Here is a 22,536-nt window from a genome sequence, read left to right as displayed (position 1 = left end):
AAACAATAACGAATCAGTCTGCATTCTGTTCAAATTTGCAAAGGTCTCTTTCTGAAAAATCACAAGGAGAGGAGGCTTCTCCTCCCAAAAAGAAATATTAAGTCCATATTACAGAAGAGATGGATTACATTCACTGCTCTCACCACAAATGCTCTGATTTCTTTTAGAGCTAACAGCTTCTTAAGCTCAGAGATTTTCTTATCTGTAATTGAAGCAGTATTATAAGTTTCTTTAATATTTAATCTAAAATTATAAAGACGTAGTTATTCTTAAGAAAAATATAAATTAGCTGTGTTGAATCAAACAGCAACAAAAGATAAATTACACATGAAGGCAATGCCAAATTCTGTAACAAAACTATTGAGTCCAACCACTCATTATCAACCTGCAGCCAATACGCATTTCAAAGTGGAAGAAAAATTCTGAGAACTTGCATATTCACACGCATACAAAACAGAAAATAGTAGCAAATTATGTTAAAGCCATAGCGTTCTGCAAACAAATCACACTTTAAAAAAAAGTAACTTGTTTTGGCCTTTGTAAGCTGCAATAACATAGGTATCAGTAATGTAAACCTACAAAAGAATTTGCATTCGATACAACAATTTCTGAGCTAAGCCTATCTGTTTGTCATAATACATTCATTCAGCACGATATTTTAACTTCTGTAGTTTAAGCCACATAATTTATAGAGCTTACTCCAAAAGATCGAGTCCAATTATCTAACCATTCCAGTGTCTCCTTCACTTATTTTAATCACTTACCATAACTGTATTACTTACTTTCCATCTAATTCCGGTCTTTTGCAGACACAATGAAACTTGCCACCAAAATCTATATAAAGATCATCACCCACAGTATGGAATATTTGACCAATGGCAATTTTATCTTTGGCAGGTCCCAGCTGAATTAAAGGAGAATGCCTCAACATGGATGCAAAGGAGTCCAATTTCTCTGAAGCAACCTACAACAGAAGTACACGTTTTACAAAACATGCCACCTGAAAGAGGAATTTAATAAAATTTGTAACATATAAATAAGCTCCATTCACTAAGTTACAACTCAAGATTTCATGTCTCTGGACCATTTTTAGTAAGTCTTCAAGGGAAGCATCTTCAAGATCTGGTGTATTTCTCCAATCCAAAACATTTTACACATTAAAAGCAAAGCTTTTAATTCAATCATACAAAAAGATACACTCAGCATCTCCAGAGTCTTCTGAAAACATCTCCAGTTCTATTATTGAGTAGGTAAATTAAAAAGTTGAGTAGGTTGATTAAAAAGTACATTCACCACGTTACCAGATACTCCTGCAAAGAACATACCTCAATCTTTACCTCTTCAGTGAGGAACAAAATAGAATTAGTACCTTGCTCCTATTCATGAAACTGTTTAATAACGAACAATATTTAAATCTTCATTTTAAAGAGCAAATCTATTTTGCCAAAGCAGCAGAAGTGGAATATTCATACAAGAATGATCTCTAATATATGGAAGAAAATATTTGAAACCCCCACTTTTCTCATATTTCACTCTACAGCTTCAAAGGAAGTATTTTAATTCAGTAACTAAAGGAATAAAATAACACGCCAGTTTCTTCCCATACGGCTTTGGGAAAATGGGAGAAAATAAATCCTCCTGCCCTTCTTCACAGAGACATCTCTCTTCTCCGTGATCTCAGAAAGACTATCCCAGGCTTCCCATTATACATTAGATTAGAATACGCAACTATAACAAACAGACTCATTTCCATATGCGCATCCTATGATATACTAAATAGGACTGCTTTTCAGGATTATCACCTTTGAAATATAATTGGTAAAAACCGCCTTCTAGCAGGTATTAAGTCAAAGACAACACATGTTTTGGAAGCAATACATATCTGAAATCAGACAGTGAACCAAAGTGAAACATTTTATAGATGAATAAATAAATTAACAAAAAGAGAACCTGTTAGTTTTCCCACACATTTAGAAGCAATTAGAGAGAATAACTTCCTCATGCAACACTTCAAACTATTTTCAATCCAACACAATAACTAAATAGAATAAAATAATCAAGCAATTAAAGGTTTAAAAATTCGTTTGCTACAAAATAATATGTAGTAAATTATTGAAAAAGTTTTATCAGAAAGATCTCAAAGAAAAATTAGTAAGAATTCTAATGATGAATTGCTATTTCCATTAAGTTAATCCAATGACTGAAGATGTTCAGTACAGCATGTGAATTTCTTAGGGATTCATGGGTACTCTGAATTTCACATCCAGAGTTCATGACCTCGGAGGGTCTGCTCAGCAGATAGGAACCTGGGGCTGAATTCACAGCATGTGCACATTAACAACGAAATTATATTTGCCTCATTTGTGAGAAAGTGCCAGTAATCCAAAAATTGTAAATACAACATAACAGATTTTCTTAAAATTTCTTACGTCCTCAGAGCACAATATAACATAGACTACTTCTGCCTAATTTTCCATGATACTGTAGTGCTCAGCAGTGGGAAACAATCACATTGTGCTGAGGGATTAACCAAATGACCAACTGAAGTATGAGCAGTAACATATTTCAGTCAGTCCAGGAGACTGCAATACACAAGAGCAAAAGTGAAAAATACTTGGAACTTCTTTCCTTCCTGAATTAACTATTTAAACTGAATAACTACATGTTATTTAAATCCAAGAATCAAAACCACGTCTTCTTGGATAGTACAGGAAAGACAACTCACATCTCCCAACAGATTATTCACTAAATTTGACAGAATTGAGAAAACCAACAAAAACAACCACACATTCCCTGAGACTAATCTAAACAGGCGCCAAAAAAGCATCTATATTGTACATGAAAAGAGAATAATGTCATCATCTTCCCTTTGTACATTGAGGAAGTCTTAACAAAAGACAGTTCTGAATTCCAACTTTGCTGGAACGAACAAACAGCATGGGTTGCTCTGACGTGACAAAAGCTCAGGAATTATAAATCTGCTGGTAAATCTGCTGCTTCAGAAACTGGAGCTGTTAATTATAGCATCTCAAGGACAAGGACTGAGTAAAATGCTTTCAAACATACACACATAAGTATATGAAGTATATAAATACATGCATCTATCATAAAAAGAAAGCAGCCAGCGGTGGTGAACCACAAACACAGCAGTAGGATTTCATACAGGAGACCTAGCATCAGGTAAGCTTTCAAACACAGGAATTCACAAATGCAGTCTAAATTCAAACACACAAAAATTAATTGTATAGGATGCACTTGTAAGTGCTTCAAGAATAACTGCAAAATAACAGAAGCAATAAGAGAAAGTGTTTAAATGAGATCTGTCATATGAACTGAGGAGGCAGCAGCAATTTAGGTTCAACTAATTCAAAGTCTAAGCCATGCATAAACTAAAAAAAAAAAAAAGAAAAAACCCAAAAGCACACACAGCACACACCTTTAAAAACAAATATTTGCTCAAAATGATCAACCAGGCAAGAGATTGTGTGTCTTACTGAGGCACTAAACCCTGTTTTAGGGAAAACAGAGAAATAAATGTCATTTTTTGCTGAGGTACAAGAAAAATATAAAATTCAGTGGTTTTCCATAGACCTCCTGATTAGGAATTCACTGGAGTTTTCTGAATCACCCTTGGAATACAACTATTTGCCCCTGGAAAGTAAGAAATACCATTCCATCATCCTGTACACTCACAAACATTGTTTTTAAAGCTGCATCTCATCTTAGTTATATCTTAGCACTCAATGCCAAACTACAGTGGTGAAATACAGCAAAACTCCACGGTCACTTCCCTATCCCCTGCTTCCAAGTTCTTTTGCGGATCGTTCGATTCCCTGCTCCCCTAAACATCATTACCCCACTTCACCATCCTTCACTCTTGAATTAAGTTAATTTGCCTGAGGAGGACTATGATGACAATGAAAATAATCATCCAGAAAGTGGCAGCGGGAACGCTCCTACCTCAGAAGGCAGCTGAGTGCTACAGACAAAACCAAGTTTTCCAAGAATTAACATCAGAGAGAGTCTCTGCATGCAGAGACTTAATACCTAGTTTAAATACACAAGGACAGCCTATATGATGCTGAAGATGGACATGCAAGTGCTATTTCCTTTCTTGTAAGGATACTTTTCCGCTGGTCTAGTTCCCAAACTAGATCACCAAAGGACCAGGTGAGTGCCAGGAACCACAAAAGAGAGAGTCAGAGCACACAGATGTTACCTGAGATTAATATATCTCTCCTCATAAAAGAGAGGGAAAAAATTTAACATTCTGTGCATTTCCTGCTTTTATCAGTCAAAAAAAATGGGCCATTCTAGTTACTAACATCACTCTCCTGTATTTCCTTGGAAGGAAAAATACAGGTATCAAGCTCTCCAATATACAAACTTGCCTGTGAAGTAATCGCTGTACACAACACACAAGTGCTTTCCTTAAAGAGTGACACATGCACTTCATTTGTTACTAGAACAGAGATTAAAGTCAGTGAGATTTGAATGCTAATGTACCAAGAATTCTTGGGCCATTTTTCTTTGTGGACAGTTTTCCAACAAGCCATCAGGAATCTTTTTTAATTATACCATAGGTTTACAGAACCTGCAGAATTCTCCACTCTGCTTCCTGGAGAGGAACCTTGCAAGAATGTGAACATCTAATATAAGCACACAAGAATTCTCAACACACTGCCACCAAGAATACTTCTGTGGATAACTTAGTAACAGAAAGTAAGCTGAAACATTGTATTTTTTCTAGCTTTCCACATAACCTAAAGGAGTTCTCATTAGACAGTAATTTATCTCAAGCTTCTTTAAAAGATTACATTCCATTTTGAGGAGTTTTTCCCTCCATGATTTCTAACTATCCTTAATTGCATTCCATGCAGTGTGGCCCCATAAAAAACAATAAGATAGTGAAATAACAGGGCAATATACTTTTGTATTAACTACATTTTTGATTTCTTACTCTCAAGGAGTGTTGTCCATACAGCTGCGATACATAATGCATCAATAATACATGTCAAGTTGCAAAAGTTGGAGAACATTACAAAATTCGGAAGCACAAAGGGCACATTCTTTTCAAATACCTGAAGAGTAAAGATTCTGTTAATGTCTATTTGATTTTCCTTCTGATTTCTAGGGTTTAAAGTTGTTTACAACTATTTGGATGCTTTCCACTTTTTGTGCACATAGCTCAGTAAAAAATGGTAGCTCCTTCAAGACCTAAATATTCTACGAGGCAATATCTTTTAAACAGAGAGAGGAAAAAGTTAGAGATTTAAACCCAGTAAGATCCAAAGAAAAGAAGCAACTCCAGTGGAGGAAATTACTGTACAATTTCTGGAGCAAAGCCTATGACTGTACAAGCAGGGTGGTCCTATCCCACCCAGGGAGCAACAAGTCTTAAAAACTCTAGCTATATGTTTAACGTTTGCTTGCAAAGACGTGTAGCGTGCGTGTCGGAATGTGTGCGATACGGACGAGACAGGGATAAAGGAGATGGGAAACTCATAATCAGACCGCTACAATTAGGGAGTGAATGGCGTATAAACATCAAGCAGCATGCAAAGAACGCAACCTCCTATAACTGTGAAATTAGTCTCCTCAGCACTGTCATTCAAAGCCAGACAGATTTTTTTCTTCCCCAAAGTTAGCTACAGAAAACAACAAAACAGGACAACCCATTTGCAGTAGCAAGTTAACGCGATGCCAGAATGGCTAACAGCACCTAACAGCTTGGAGATTATTCAAAACTTGACTGAACAAGGCCCTGACCAACCCGATCCAAGCCGGCCCTGCTTGAAGGAAGGGGCCGGAACAGATAACCTCCAGGGGACCAATCTATATTACTTCAAGACTGTAAGAAACACAAAATTGGGAAGATTGGCAGCTTGCTGTAAATGGTGTTAAAAACAAACAACACAAGAGCGCCTCTCTGTCCTGGTATATAGATAAGGTACCTACTTCATCAATCTAGAAAGTTTATTCCTATTTATTCCTATCTACGAGCCCACTAACCGTTACTTTTCCATTCCTTGTGACTATTAAAAATGCACATTGTTACTTAGATTTAAGTCTATATTCTTTTTTAAAAAGTTGTACAAGTTACAGTAATTCACACAATTTTTTACCAAATTTCTCTAGTGTGGTTTTACTATTTTTTTAAATCAAATAAATGCAACAAGCTCTAGTTTTTGCTAAAATATCTTCCCCTTTGAAATTAACTCTGCCCCTTAAATAAGGGACAACCAGACATTCATTCCAAAACTAGCATTCTTTACAGATCTTTAAATCATATGAATTGTAACTGGAGTCTAAAATGTTGCAACATTCAGCTCAAGTACTCTAAATGAAACTCATTTTGCATAAAAATCTCACCTTAAAGCCAACAGGAGCAACACAAACAGATTTAAAGATAATTAGCACAAAATCTGACATCCAACATACTGTAGGATGGAAGGCTATAAACTATTTAGCACTGCAAGTATTACAAACTCAAGAGTTCTCCTAAACCCATCCAAGAACAAGCAAACTGTTTTCATCACCATTTTTCCCTGCACATTTAAGTTCTTTTGAGACTGAGGTACAGAGGTAAGAGGACCATTCAGAGAACTAAAGTATGATAAGTGACTGAAATTTCAGCACACTAGCCCTACTGCAATTATGGCTCAAAGTTTTACAACTCATTTCTCTGGATGCTGCCTTCTTTTTATAGACCAGATCATTTGGTCTAATGCTGATAATTATTTACTGAAAAGTTCAGTCTTTCTTATCTCAGAATATAATGCCTCAAATTTTAGGCTTCACATCTTTAATTCAACTCTGAACAAAAACGCGCAACGCTCTCTCCTCGAGACCAAGTAAGTTCCTGTACCTTCCCCCATCATCTCCAACTTTGAATGCTTTTGTGAATTTGTGAATTTTTTTGTGACTAGCAGGAACCAGCGGTTTTAGACCTTTCTTAAAGCAAGAACTTCTGCCTCCTGTAGAAATAGAAAGTTTCAAAAAAATTTTTTTTATCTTAAGAGCTGACACTAATGTTTATACTTAGTCCAAAATATTGTCAACCTCTAGTAAGTGCCTAATCTAAATTTCTTTAAAAAATAATAATAATAATAATCTTGCATCTTCAAGTTGATTCCATGGTACAGCTATCCTCTACCAAGGCCTCACAGAATCACAGAATGGTTGAGGTTGGAAGGGACCCCTGGAGATCATCTAGTCCAACCTCCCTGCTCAAGCAGGGTCACTGAGAGCACATTGCCCAGGATTGTGTCCAGGCGGGTTTTGAATATCTCCAGGAAAGGAGATTCCACAGCCTCTCTAGGCAACCTGTTCCAGTGCTCTGTCACCTTCACAGTGAAGAAGTTTTTCCTGAGGTTCAGACGGAACTGCCTGTGTTTCAGTTAGTGCCCGTTGCCTCTCATCCTATCGCTGGGTACCACTGAGAAGAGTCTGGCCCCATCCTCTTCACACTCTCCCTTCCAATACTTATACACAGATCCCCCCTGAGTCTTCTCTTCTCCAGGCTGAACAGGCCTCATTCCCTTTCAACCTGGAGAGTTCTTCAGACCTGCATTCATAGCCTTCTGGACTCCTGGTCTAAAGTAGTTCTACAGCTTAGCAAAACAGGACACAAATGCTCCAATCGGCCCCCCCTTGGGTCTTTAGAACTCTGAACTCCACACAAAGAACAGGCTTACAAAAACTCATTCTTTTTCTTGGAGACATTCAAAAGCTGTTAAAGAGGGCCTTGGCCAACAGGCTCTCAGCAACCCTGCTTGAGCAGGGTTGGACCAGATGATCTCTCAAGGTGCCTTTCAACCTCAATCATTCTTTGATTCTGTGATTCTCCTTTCAAATTTTCAAAATGTTATCCTATGGTTTACATGTGCCCTCAGAGGCAGAAAATGTCATCAGTAATCACATCAATATTTAATACTCACTAGCTACAGTACTATGCATCCTAAACCTTTGTAGAAGATTTGTGCCTACCATTCCTTTTTTGGAGAACGTTAGCTATAACTCTGTATGCCAGGGGCTCACCTGTTTGTTATCAGCAAGTATATCACCAGGAAATAGAAGTAAAATCTCAAATATACTTGTACTCTGATGTAGTTGTCATGCAAAGTACGACTTGCTTATGTTTTGTAGTACCGGGTCACATCAGAAGTTTAGGATGACGTATGGCTCCAGAACGCCACTCTAGCTCTCAAGTGAACAGTAATGCAAAGACAGGAACCAACTCTTCAGTGTGACCTATCTTTTCTTTCCCATCTCTACTCTATCATTTGAAAAAAAGATATTATTAAAAATATCAAATTAGTTGTTAACCTCTTAATATGTAAACATTAGTTTCCAATAGCATTAAAGAGGATGTTTCCCATATTGCCAGCTACTATATTACATTCACCCATAGGGAATGCACACCGTACACACCACCAGCCGGACGCTCTGATGACTAACACAATAAGATGTTTGACTACTATTTATAGCCTTTTTCAAAACTTAATGTTTAATTCTGTAACATGGAATAAGGCTAATATTAAAATGGTATCTATTACTTTTTACTAAATATTTAAGGACAAAGCAAACACATGTGAAGCTACCTACACAGAAAAAAACACTCACGAAGACTATTCCTTATACAGCTCTGCATAATGCAAACTAGGTCACAGGTTTTCGCTAGCATACAAGTACTTAAATACAATTGCCAGCAAAATTCACCTATTAGACCATGTAACAGTTCAACAAAATCCCACTTACACCTATACGCTTATAATGGAAGACAGCATGAGCTCAAGAGTTTCTTCCCGTAAAGTCTACAGTGAGTTTTGCTTTTTTTTTTTCTCATCATAATATAGCTCTTTCTCCTCCTCGATTAGTGGTCTGAGGTTTTGTCGTACGAAAAAAAAAGAAAAAAAATTCAAACAATTGAACTTCATACTGTTTCCCAACAGATTCAACTTACAAACCCAAACGGGCAACCACAAAGACAAGGAGGATCTTTTCTGTTTCCTTAAAACAAGAGTTTTTTCATTTTAATCCATACAAACAGATAATGGTGAGGAGCTAATATATAGTTCTTCCTAACAAATGGTTTTGAAAATGACTGCTGTGTAAAGCTGAAACAAAAGCAAGATTTGTGTTATTTAATAAAACTACTGAAAGAAAATGGTGCAAAGGGAAAGCATAAAAGAAGGAGAGCTGACTTAAAACAAAAATAAAAGCAGTGATTTAGGGAAAAACTAAGATTAATGACTGCAAAGTCACAAAGGACAGTTCTGAAAGCCACAGGAGAAAACTGGAAAATCCCTTGCTGGAAAACAAGAGGATATTTATAACAAGCTTCATGCAATTCCTTTTCTTTGCAAAGACTGTTGTAAGTCTCAATTTCTGTAAGCACAGAACTTGCACACAAGCTTATATTATGACGACTTGAATTCTTTCAGGAAAGTATAGTAATATTCTAATATGACTTCATTCTAATATTAACTAACGTCTACGATCAACATAGTAAATATCAATATAACTAAAAAGTACTATCTACTGTCACAACAGATTCGTTGCCAAACATATTTTCCATTCCGGCTTAAAAGTCTCCTTTGTTCTTCTGAAGATAGAAATATGTTCTGAAGACATGGTGACTTACCAGCTAAGCAAACAATAGCATTTCAAAAAGCATCAAAAAATAAAAGCACAAAAATTCTAGCAGATACTATATCCATGAAGTTCTGCCCACAGCTGAGTAATGATCTGAAGTGCACCCTCAGTGGTAGTGAACATCAAATTATATAGTTTTAGAATAAACACAACTGGTGTCTGTACTTATCTTTTTAAAGGTAAGTTGGGAAGACAGTAGAAACCAAAAGAAATCCTAACTATTTTTCAATACAATACGGTATTACAAAATCAGTATTCAAGAGGGGACAGTGAGTACTTGAGAGCTTTTTCTGCAAAACTTTAAATTTCAAAGAAAAAAAAAAACTTTAGATATGATGATTCGAAAAAGCAAAAGAAAAAGGTTATTTTTTGACTAGAATAATGTAAAGGAGACTGACTGCTCCGCTTTCATTCATAACTTTATTAAATCTGTGTAAACCTTTAAAAACTTCCATATTTAACTGTCCACAGTTTTTTCCCCATCAACAAGCTTAAAGAGATAGCACCTCCAAGAGAACTGCCAAAAAGTAAAACAAGTTCTTCAGCTGTTCCAACCAGAAGTGGGGCATCCATACATTTTCCTCAGTACAGAGGAGAAATGTGGTTTTGTTTTAGAAAGTAAAATAAACAAATTTCTTTAGCCAAGAAGGCTGGAAGGAAAAAGCTGAAATTAAGCATTTAGGAATCCCTTGGTGAGAAGTGGTGACTAAGTGTTCTGGCAGCGTCATTTAAGTTTCACTAAAGGTATTAGGATACTTGGCAAGGGATTTGCTGTGCAAGTCCAATAGTATTCTGTAAATCTCTACCTCCTTATTTTTTAAAATATTTGCAGGGACAGAGTTTAAAATCAAACAGCACAGCTATGAAAGCTAAAATAGCCTCATCATCACCACTAATTTGAAGGTAAAAGCTGACAGTGAGTTTGCTGCATACAACGTGCAAGAAGTCTCAGTGCCATGATCTGACTTAGGAGCATACATCAACTGAAACCTCTACGAGAGGAGCATCCTCTCCCCTAGGGAACTGTTAAGAAAGCGCAGCTAACTCTGTGAGGCTTCTGTGCATCTTGGACAATCAATCTGACAGTGCTTTAAGTTGTAAATTGGAGAACTTACAACTGCTCTTACCAATGTACTTGAAACTAGCCGAGTTATCAGCCCCAGCAATGAAGTATGGTTTACTTATTTTTCAGTTTAGTCTTAAGTAAACTCCAGTAATAATAAAACAATCTCTAGGAAATCCCATTTAGATGGCCACGCTCAGTGGAAATCCAAGATGCACTCGTAAGGCAGAAAACACCAAAATTAAAACCAGAATAGAAACTTTAATGTTGCTTTTTTACATGCACATATTATGATTGACACATTTTCCAAAAAGTCCACAAATCTCTCCAAGAGATGTGTTATGGTCCAACCACAAGCTGTTGGGCTAAGGGCAAGAATCTGTGGCTGATGTGCAATGCTTTCTCCTCATCCTCAGACTCGATAGCCACAACGATCCTTTTTAGCCTAAAAACCAAACATTTAATCTTTGGTTATAGAACTACGTATTACCTTTGTAACAATTCAGTAAAGCCACACCATTTTTTCCAACATCTTACGCTAACAATAAAACCTTCAGGAACATAAAACACTTAAAAAACCTTCTTTAGAGTTAACCGTTTCACTGACTTACACCTACAAAAAGTTGTGACTAGTCAAGAAAGGCTGGTACGCAAACATCTATAAAGCTACTTTGAAATATACTCAGTGAGGAAACAACAGATTTTCACTTAAGAAAAAAAAAAATCTTTACTTTGTTCAAGTTACAGTTCTTATTTATCAAACATTCTCACCCCAAAAAGGAACAATACGAAAAGGACTAAACTTCAGTCATACTTAGAGCAGGACAATTCATATTTCGTAGCTTTACCCAAACAAAGAGGAAACAAATATGGTTATAGGAAGTTATAAGGGTAACATTTGTCACACTTGGCTGAAAGAATTGGAAGATTATGCACAGAAACTTGGCTACACAGGCAATTTTTATGCCCATTTGGATATACTGAAATTACACTTTTTAAAATAGTGCTTTAAGATTGTGTTTTGATTAGAGATCAGGAAAGGATTACAATTTTATTTAAAAAATAATAGAAAGAGTCATCATGTACTATTTGAAATGAGTTTATGTTCCTGGTTAACTTTCAGTCCTTACCTTCCACCTATCTTTCCACGAAGCTCCACTTATAGCATTCACTGCTATACCGACTGACAAATATGCTATATTCCAAAGCAGCTTATTCTATTTTTGTATACAGAATAACTTAAAAACCTTGACTGAGCAGAGAATAAGCTAACAGTCACAATATATTTATAGAAATATCATTGTCCTCTTAATAACAGGCAATGTAAGACCCTGAACTAAGCATATTTTAAAAAGAGATGCAAATAACAATTAACCAAATACACGTAGCACTTAACCACTATAATACCATAGCAAAATCAGTATTTTCTCTTTCCTAATTACATTGTTCAAGTAGGATGACACAGATCTCAAAAATTATAGAAATATGATTTGTACACTGCGTGTAACATGTAACAGGTTTTCCTGAACAGAACTTCAAATATCAAGACTTTTGTTGTCTAGAAAGCTTTTCTCTTACATTGTTAACAGCAACTGCAACTTTCATCCGATTGAAATTAGATGTTGTTTCTTAGATCTAGATATTGTACATGAACAGTTTTTCAAATCCATGAAACAGAACAGCATAATTATTTAGAGTACTTTGTAAAGTCATGTAACACATTAGCAATGTCTCAGTATATGCTGCTAAACCAACTGTAGCAATCCTGTTCATAAAACCAACGTAGTTTTTTCTAAATAGCATGCTACCTAACTTTCGATGCCTTATAACAAAGGCATCCCTATCATAGGGAATCCAAAGGCTGGTAACATCTTAGTCAATTCTGGTTCTGCCCAACCATTAGCAGAAGTTCCAAAGATATATTTAGATTTCTTTGTGTCTGGATTTTTCCGTATTACAAACAAAGATATACATGACAGTAAAATTTAAATCTATATGGCTCTTTCCTGCGACTTGTTGAAGCAACCGTGCTTAGAAGGAAGAGCATAACAAACAACATCGATGACCACATCTGGGGAGGGAAACGACATCACAGCTGGATCACCACAGAAGTAAGCATCTACAGTTGCTTCTAGACCCTTTTCTGAAACATCTTATGAGGTAAACAATTGCCTTTTAAAAATATTAGAAGGTAAAGGATCCCCGGTCACTGGTACAATCAATGCGAACTTCCTTGTGTTTGTAGTTAAAAAGTTTTCTAGCTAACTTCACATTTGATTGGATAACGCAAAACAAAAAATTTCAAACGCAACTTAGAAAATATGCTGTTTGCTAGCCAGAAGGATCATCTTCTAATAACACTATGCTACAAATTTCATAACATAAAGTAATATATAATTTGATTACAGCTAAGCTGCTTATTCTTCTTGAATTTAAATAAAATCTACATATAATTGAAAAACATGTATCTTGTATCTTTCTTTCAAAGACTATTTTATAGCAAGAAAATTTAGAACATCATGACAGAATCAATACAAGATTAACAAAATAAGAAGGTTTCAAAGAGGAGGAGAAAAAGAACAGACGAAAATAGTGAGGTGAAGAACACAGCACAGATGAAAGGGAATTATGTTCTGCTTAATGAAGAGAGGGAGAGACAAGTCTTACTGCAATTACTGCATCAGCAGCAGGAAAAGAAAAATTCAGATCACTGAAAATTATCTAAACGTTTTTACTACTTCAAGTAAAATATGGAGAAGGAAGAAAAACCCAAGAGTTGATGCCTACCTCCCATGAACTTTATGTCCATGGCTTTTCATGTTCCCCTCAGCTATCTCCCAATTTATACGTACTCCTCCCTTATTCCTGTACCAGTTCCTAAAGGACTTGGGATCAGCTATGCAAACATAAGATTACCATCAATCCAGCATGTTGCCACCTACCCAGAGGAACACGACAAACATCAGGTTACCTGCAGGTGTGAGCATTCCCAAAGTCACAGCCGGCAAAACACCCAAAATGTCCAAGTCTTCCCCACGGTTTAATTCTGAACAGATCATCCAGGCTCTAAACTAGGAGAGTAGGTGATCCATGGATTGTGTCAAAAAGTAAATTGTAACAGAGCAGCATACTGAGTCCAAAGAACAACATGTTTCAAGCCCAGCATCTGCCTGTGCAGCTAGATGGTTTAGACAGAACTCAGTTTTCTGAGTCTATTTGTGTCCTTGAATGTTAGGTTGCTGTGTGGGATTGCCATGCTGAAATGGGACAGCAGCAACCCCAAACATCAACCTGGCATGCAAGGAGGCAGGGGTATCTTTGTTCATGCATCTCCACCTCAAGTGGGTGGCAAGCACACTTTCCAGGTCTTGCATCAGACCCATCAACCAGATTTGTTCTTAGACCACACAAAAAAACCTATTATCTGTAGCTACACAAACACTGCCTGCAGTGCAGCATATCACCATTCACCTGTGCAGGTTTGCCATTTATCACCAATCTGTACCCTCCAAACAGAATGTTTTCAGGCTCCTCAAGGACAGGATACTGTTTCAACAGGCATGGTAAAAGAGTAATTGGGACCCATCACAGCAAGAGTGGATGTAAATATCCTGCTAATATCTACTAGGAAGGACTAAATCCCAATTTTCCCTTCACATTTTGGTTCCATGCACCTTTCTCCAGACATCTCACATGAAGCTAATCAAAAACTGCAGAGCATGCAGTTGGCATTCACTTACTTTTTTGGAGGAGCCACAGGCCCCTCTGTGACACTGATAGTCCCAAGACAGTCTTCGCTTTAGGATGCCGTCTTCTGACGGACAGTTATCCAAGGCATGTCACATATGCCAACCACTCACAGTAGTGCCAAAGTGATCACTCACAGACCTGGAGCTATCTGAAGTATTAAGTTCCAGAAGACAACTGCAACCCCTTCCTTACCTGCTACGGTCTTCCTCATGCTGAGGACAGAGCTTTGTAAGGCGCTTTGGGCCTTTATCACATAGCGTGTTGCAGAGCCGCTGCTCTTTGTTACAATTCCACACAATTTTACGACATTATAATTATGCCTTCAAGAGGGGCAACACACATCAGATCTCTGCAGTCTGCCAAGGACATTCAGAGTCCCATCTTTTTCATTTCAGAAATTGCTGCTGAAATACCATTTGATTGTTACCAAATTCTGCCACAAACGCCACGAGCTAAGAAGTTCATCCGACAGACCCAATTGGGCCCACAGCTGGAACTAACCAAAGTCAGAAGAGCCAAGATTTGCTGTCTCAGTCGAAGCGCTCACTGGTTAAAATCATGCCCTCAGAGAAACTTTAAAAAGACAAACAAGTTCATTCCCATCATAAGGCAAACCAACTTTTACAGCGGATACAGCCAATAGGGTGCTGAGAACCCTGCAATAAGGGTGCTGAGAACCCTGCAATACGGTTGGTCCTGGTCTAGGCATGAACCTGGATACAATAACACGCATTCACAGCACAGCAGGCGTAGATATACACTAAGTTTCTCAAATGCAGGCTTACAAACAGATAAAGTAAGCCAAGAGAAATTTCCAAGTAACGAAAACTTATTCCAGCTCCTGCAAATTCCACAAAGGGTAAACTGTTTTCCTAGCCAGTCAGCAGTTTCAATTACTTGAATGCTGGCCAGAAGGTAATCTAGGTAAATGAGAATAAAACCTCTATGCTTGGTTTACAGCTTTTTTTTTTTTTCCTAATGCTATTACGTTTGCAATCCAAAAAATGCTTTCCAACTATTTATTTGTTAACACTGGTAAAGAAATTCATTCACGCAGAGATTAGAGGTGCCTTAATAAATATTAAGGAAGTGAAAATGCCTCACTTTCTATAAAAGTAAGGACTTCATTTCTCAAATATCTGCAACTTCAACAAAATTATGTTCATGCCTTCTACATGTTATCTGATGTGGAAAGACAAATTAACAGAAATACTTCTCATCAATAATTACTTTAAAAATAATTCTAGATTTTGTTATGCCTAATTTCAAAACATCCAGTGTTACACACTTGACAGCTTGCCAAGACGATAAGGAATATAAATACATATAAGGAATAGAGAGATACATAGCCTTCATAACGAATATTAATGTAACTTTCGTAACAAGAGAGCAGTATATTCCTTTAAAAACTCTAATCTCTCTCCTAAGGCAAGAATAAATGAGATAACTCTTCATATCACCTACTCAAACCTTTTATTTTCTTATTTTTAAAAATACTGATGTTTTCTTAAAAAATATAGCAACAAGAAGTTTAAATACATGGATGCCCTCTTGAAGTTCCTGAATTCTTTTGGGAAAGAACCTCCAACTGAATAGGTTTAAAAAAATTGTAATTTTTGGAGGAATATTTTCTCATCTCTATATATCAGAAATTAATCACCATCAGGTACCGATATCACCTCACTGGAAATTCATTATTTCATACATTTGTGATACTTTCTTGAGCAGCGTTATAAAGTTGCTACAAAACTATCTACAGTCTACAGATCAAACCGCCTACTTTTCATACAACAATCCCAAGAGCTTGGGAATGTGCATTATTATACACAACTGTCTCTGAGATTACAAAATGAGTATTACAATCACATAAGTGAAAATGAATTCAAAAGCATCTAAAAAGAGGAGATTAAATTATAGGGTTTTTTTTAAAATACTCATACATGCATAAACTTGAACAATTTAAATATGCAGATTTAGAGAAGAGAAAATATGATTCATATGATAAATTCTGTGCATCAACTAAAAAAAAAGCTGCAACACTCATGAGAAGCACTACCAAATACATACAATGCACTTCTGCACTAAAATATTAAAATAGCAGAATAAAAAATGAAGATTAAAGGGTGAAATTTTCAAAAGTCCCTAAACAATTTGGACACTTGGAAGTATGGAACTTGTCCCTTCAATGTTAACTGTTACCAAGAAAAAAAAGAGTGTCTTAATAAAATCAACTAAAAAGGAAACCTGTCAAATATGCTTTATTTTTTCCTATAGCATCTAGAAAGAAACGATGCCCTCTGTTGCCCTAGCATTAAAAGTTCACATAAAGCCAAGTAAATCAATTCCTTGTTCAGCTGCCTCCCCCTGGTGGTTAGACGGCTCTCACAACCTAATCTTCAGCCTAAAAAGGCTGAAGATAAACAAAAGAATAAGTTTTCAAATAAAGAATAAGTTTTTACTTATTTCACTTAACTGTAACACGGATTTGATATTTCGTATCCTGCTACTGAAAAGGAAAAGGGGCCCAACAGAGCACTTCTATCACATTTGCCACCTATTGCAGGCCAATGGCAAAGATGTCATTGTAATTATCCATTTCTGCCAAAACAGATATTTGCCAAACTCCAGTCATTCACTTGGTTTTTAAAGCTTTTTTTACACTGTTTAGTTCACATAGCAGGAAAATATGTAATTTGTTCTTAATTAGTTACTTCATTCTTACATTTTCTTCAAATGCTGGTAACCTAGTTAAGTACATAGCTCAGTAACTGTTTCGCTACTAAAATCAACAAAAATTATCATGCTTTCCCAAAAGGAAAGGTTTCTTTGCTAGGCAGACAGCTTCAATATACATATATACAATAAAGATAATGCCTAAAGCATTTCCTTTTCTTCTAAAATACAGTCTTAATTATGTAATTCCACACAGGGGAATAGATAAACTTGTCTTTTTTTATGTTGAGTTTCGAATGTATACGCTTAGACACTAGTAATATGAAGCAAGAAAAAGCAGTAAGAGGTGAGCTGCCTGCGGTCGACAAGGTTAACTATCGTCGTGTTTCTCAGTACGTTTCATTCACCGTGTCACTAATTTTTTAATGATCTTAGCCAACGTTTCAGCATTTACTGTACAAATGTCACTATTTCAAAACAGTTGCAACAAAACTGTAAACTGAAGGTAAAAAAATGAATGCAAAGCCCTGAAAAAATACTCAGATAACACAGAATAACACCAGGCAACTCTGAAGTAAGGTCAGCAGTAAAAACATGCTGCTGTGCTTGAGAAATTATCTAGCAAAGAATATCATCATACTTGTTAAATTATCTAAAATGGACACACATCAGCATATCCACTTGTCAAATTTTCCTCCATACATAAAAAATAAATCACCGTCTATCGAATATTGTAATATTAATGCAATTTCAAAAATATAGGGGGAAAAAAAAGCCTTGTTATCCACGAAACCAGTGCAGAAAAGTCACCAAATCTCTGGGTACATGGTTTTTTTCTAAAGAAATAGACACACTAAGGACCCAATTAACATATCTGTGGTCCTACAGCCAGATCATCAAAAACCTGAGAGTATTTTGTGCTCATCTATTCACCAGCAGAGATAAGGAATACAAGCTTTTCTCTAGGTGTGGCTCAGCTAGGGGCTGAGCAAAACCACATTCCTCCTGCTGAGAGGAACAGATCTTGTACACTCAGGGCACCCCAGAAAGGGACAATCGCCAGAGCCACTTCTTTCTCTCCTCCTTAAAAGGATCCAAAGGGGCTCTCTAATGCTTAGTTTTTCCAGCAAACAGTAGTACACCCTACCATCACGACTGCCCAGCTTTACGCTACATTAGCATCTGGGTTTCTCCAAGCTGTACAAAGTCAACTTGTGTCAAATAGCGCACTTCCTGGCAATCAAAAATAAGTTGGAATTGGTGAAAAGGAGACTTCACGAAACCTTGAAAAAACAAAGAGATGATACTGCAAGTCTAAGCTCTTTCATTTTCCTCGTTTCAGTATCCCATCTTCCCACAGCTAACTCACTCTCGCCAAAACCCACTCCTCCTTCCACACAATCTTAAAAGAAAAGCACAATAAATACATCAATCACACTTGGGTTCTCACAGTGCTTACCTAGCTGGACTAAGAACAGCACAAAGTAGACTCAGGGCAACTCTACTCCATTTCATTGTTATGTTTTTAACATCACTGTGATATTATAAAGAGAGAGATTGTTTTTCCCCTTGCTCAAGTGAGAAAGTAATTCAGTAGAGCATAGAAGAATCTAGATTTGTTCCTGCTCTTCATTTAACACTCCTAGTTTGATTTTGCATTGTATTACATATATTTATACCTATATATGTATTTGCATATATAAATACATTTGGAATTTATGTTGTAAAAAAAAAAAAAAAAACAACACTGCTACATAACATGGAAATTCTGAGTTTTCAGAAGGAAGCCGCAAACCTACAACTACTTAATGCAAGTCTGATTCTGATACGACAGTGTTGATTCAGTACATATACAGAGCTTCTAAAGAGTTGAAGATAAAATCAGAAAAGAATAAGTTCCTAACTTCTCACTTCAACAACAACAAAAAAAAGAAAATCAGAAAAAAAAAAACAAAATAGAGTTCAGTATTTGCTACAGCTACATCAACTGGAACCATTCTTAAAGTCTTCTCTGTACATCTGCTTGCTTTAGGATACCATCTGAGCCAGCATAGTGGGTTAGATGGACCTTCAACCCCACTACAGTCTTGTTAGTATGGATACTCATTGGAAAACAGGGAGTTAAAGATTATACACAAATTTGGGATATCAAGTCCTGGATTCAGGGACTGAAGACATTTCTAATTCTACATTCTAGCACTAAGACAGCCCTGCAATACTAATTCACAGCGTTACTCTCACTATCCTACCTGTCACGATACTTATCCCCTCAGCAATCCTAGCACCTGATGGATCAAACAGAACTGGAGAAGGTACAAAGAGTGATAAGAATGAACAATAGTATGAAATTCACGTCCACATGAGGATCAACCAAACAGATTAGGATTTTTCAGCCTGGAAGACATATCCTGGAATATGTTAGTACATATACACCACTTTTTTTCTGTGCTTCCTTAAATGTCTCTTACTGGTCGCTCTCACAGTCGATACTGTAGGAAAATCAGCACAACAAAATTCATGCAAGATCTTACAGAACTTACAAAATCTCCACGTTCATTCTACCCACTCAAACTCGTTCATTCTTTCATAGATCTCATTCACTCACGCTCTCTTACCCACATACTCACAAGCACCGAAAAGCATGTACCAAAGTGGTCTGGGCAGAATCACATGGAGGACAACGGATACCAGCTTTCAAGGCCTCATCACATCTCTCGAGGTTCTTCTTGACTGGCAGTGACAAATTAGTCTTCGGACCAATGTTTTATATCCCTTAGGAGTCAATAGTTGTTCACAGGCTGGTCCTTTGCTTCACAATCCTGCTTATTTCAGCTTCAGTAGATATTAGGCTATGCTGCTCCTGTTTCCCCTTGTTTGTTTGAAATAACTGTTTTCATAGTGGAGTGACAGAAAAAGGAGTGGCATGTAAGATATGCTGCACCCTTGTTACCATCCTCCTGTTGTTAGGATGCAGGATCTGCTCTTGATGAGTCATTTGTGCTGTGGCCTTATCAGGCTGTTGGCCTTGACATAAACATCAGAATCCTCGATTGTACTGCTAGGAACAGTGTGCTGGGGAACTGTTTTTCCTCATTCTTTTAACCTCAGTTATGCTCTTTTTTTCACATACGCACATTTCCATTCATGTTTCACTCATACCAATCTTAACGTTTGTGTCACAAATCTTTACAATACTGGCCTAACAGGTCTTCAGTCAGACCTGAAATTCTTTCGTTAAAAATGGCCTCCATTCTCTCTATCTGCACACAAAAGCCAGGATAGAGTTTTGCCTATAGATCTGTATCTGACACTCTACACACCCAAAACTACTTGTGTATTTTCTTTAAAAATGCTTGTAGGAATACATTTTTAAAAAAGGATAAAAAGTCAACATTTTTATAAGATATTTACTATACATTGAGAACCCATAAGAAAGGGAATAAAAAAAAAACTGAAGATTTGATAACTACCAGAAAATAAAAAATAATAGCAACTGCTTTACATTTACTGTGAATACAGACAGGTATTTAGATAAAGGATTGTTATGGACAGACTTGACCTTTGACTACAAAATAAAAAAAAATATGCTAGTCCAGAGCACCCCGAAAAGAAAGTTCAGAGTTAGTCAGTCAGAAGGTCTTAGTCATCCGTTCCCAACTTTCTAAGCGACAGGCCAGGTGGCCAGTCAGGCCCAGAAGGCCCCCCCCCCCCGATGCTAACGCCCCCACTTGGGCACCCGGAACACCCGTGTGATTCACAGTCACTCGCTTCGCAGCCCGCCGGCCGGCACACCCCAGCTCTGCCATCTCGGCTCCCTACGCGCTGCCTTCCCGCGGCGACCCGGCCGGAGGCGCGGACGCGGCCCTGCGGCGGCAACCAGCCCTCGCCGCTGCCGCCGGGAGGCCCCAAGACGCGCTGGGCCGCGCCGGGCGGCCATTACCCGCGCGCGACGCCTCGCTGAGGGCGGGCGGGCGCGCGCCTGCCTGCCTGGGCACACGCGCGACCTGCCGCCAGGCCCCGCCCACCCGCGCGCACGTGACGCCGGGGCCCACCCCGCCACGTGACCGCCGTGCGCGCCGCCCCGCCCCGCCTTGCCCTTACCTGCTGCGAGCCGGTGGCCGCGGCGCCCGGTTGCTGCTCAGGCCGCTGCCGGGGGGACCCGGCAGCTTGCGCGCCGCCGGAGGGGCGGCCGCTACAGCGCCTCACTGCCGCCAGCAGCCCCCGCGCCCCTCTCCACGCGGCGGCGCGGCTCCAGCTCGGCGCCGCCATGATTAACCGCGTGCGGGGGAGGGCGGAGCGTGAACTCTAACCCCGCGCTACGCCGAGGTCGCCGGGCGCCGCAGAGCGCAAGCGCGCAAGGCCCGGCTCGGGGCGGGGGGGGCCGGGCGGAGTAGGCGGGGCCGCCGCCATCTTAAGCTGCTGCGGTAACGAGTGCCCGGCGCCGCCGAGGCGGCGGAGGGCGGCCGGCCGGCCGGCCAGGCGTGGTGGAGCCACCTGGTTGGTTCTGCTGCCCCGTGGGGGCGCCGCCGCTCGGGCGCTGTCGCTGAGGCAGCGGACCTGGCCGCGGCGCCCTCCCTCCTTCCCCCGCCCGTCTCCCGCTGAGGCGAGTCCCAGCTGGTGGCGCCAGGCCAGGCCTCAGCGGCAGGGCTCGGCTCGGGCACCCGGGACGGCTCACCGCCGCCGTGTTGGGCACGGGGTTGGGGCTCGGCCTCAGGGCGGTGGAAGGAGGCGTAGAAACGGCAACAGGCTTGCCTCCTTTACATGGAAATAGGTCTCAGCTGTGACATGAGCGCCTCTCTGCTCTACCCCCCCCCCCAACCACGTCCTTTAAGGTACAAGTTAAAATTGCAAGAGCCAGTCGCGCTGAAGAGGAGGTCGCAGAAACCCAGAGGAAGATGCTGCTGCACTTCACTTAATTTGTGGCCCTGGCTGTAGCAGGAAAGCTGGGTTTAATATAGTAGAGACCCACTGATACAGGCACTTGGTCAGGGGTGGGGGAAACGGACTGTCTTCCTTCATGCTCAGAAAGGTGCACTCCAGGGCCAAAAGACGCTTAAATAGATAAAGGAAAAAATCCCTACAGCAAGGACAACATCCCACAAGGACCTGCCTTTACATGTTGTCGATCCCATAAAGGAAGAGCTTAGTTCTTACTGTGTCAGACGATTCTCGCCTCCGTTTCTTTGCCAACAGCATAGCTGTCAAAGGCTGTGGGGTACATTTCTGTAACACACTTTGTGAACTTTTAAAAGGAATCAGGGCAGTTTCTATATATAGAACAGCAACTAGAAGGCAATATAAGACTAGTCTCTAGAAATTCTGAAATTCATTCATGCACAGATTTCCCCCTAGTACAGTAGTACAGATCTGTATCAGCACTATGGTGATTGAAA

The 22,536-nt window shown here is 38.9% G+C and overlaps 1 protein-coding gene across 9 annotated transcripts in view; it reads right to left on the bottom strand.

The window, feature by feature from the left end:
• The window catches only part of TPD52 (tumor protein D52), a 129,564-nt gene that overhangs the window by 64,338 nt on the left and 42,690 nt on the right, over nucleotides 1–22,536 (bottom strand). For all 9 annotated transcript variants that reach the window (XM_068932457.1, XM_068932459.1, XM_068932461.1 and 6 more), the window contains one exon: nucleotides 783–964. In XM_068932457.1, coding sequence (XP_068788558.1) covers nucleotides 783–964 — 182 coding nt within the window. The remainder of the gene's footprint in view (nucleotides 1–782; nucleotides 965–22,536) is intronic.

This window comes from Struthio camelus, chromosome 2 (assembly GCF_040807025.1).
Source record: "Struthio camelus isolate bStrCam1 chromosome 2, bStrCam1.hap1, whole genome shotgun sequence".
NCBI classification, from domain to species: Eukaryota; Metazoa; Chordata; class Aves; order Struthioniformes; family Struthionidae; genus Struthio; species Struthio camelus.
This window is presented reverse-complemented; position numbering and strand designations above follow the sequence as displayed.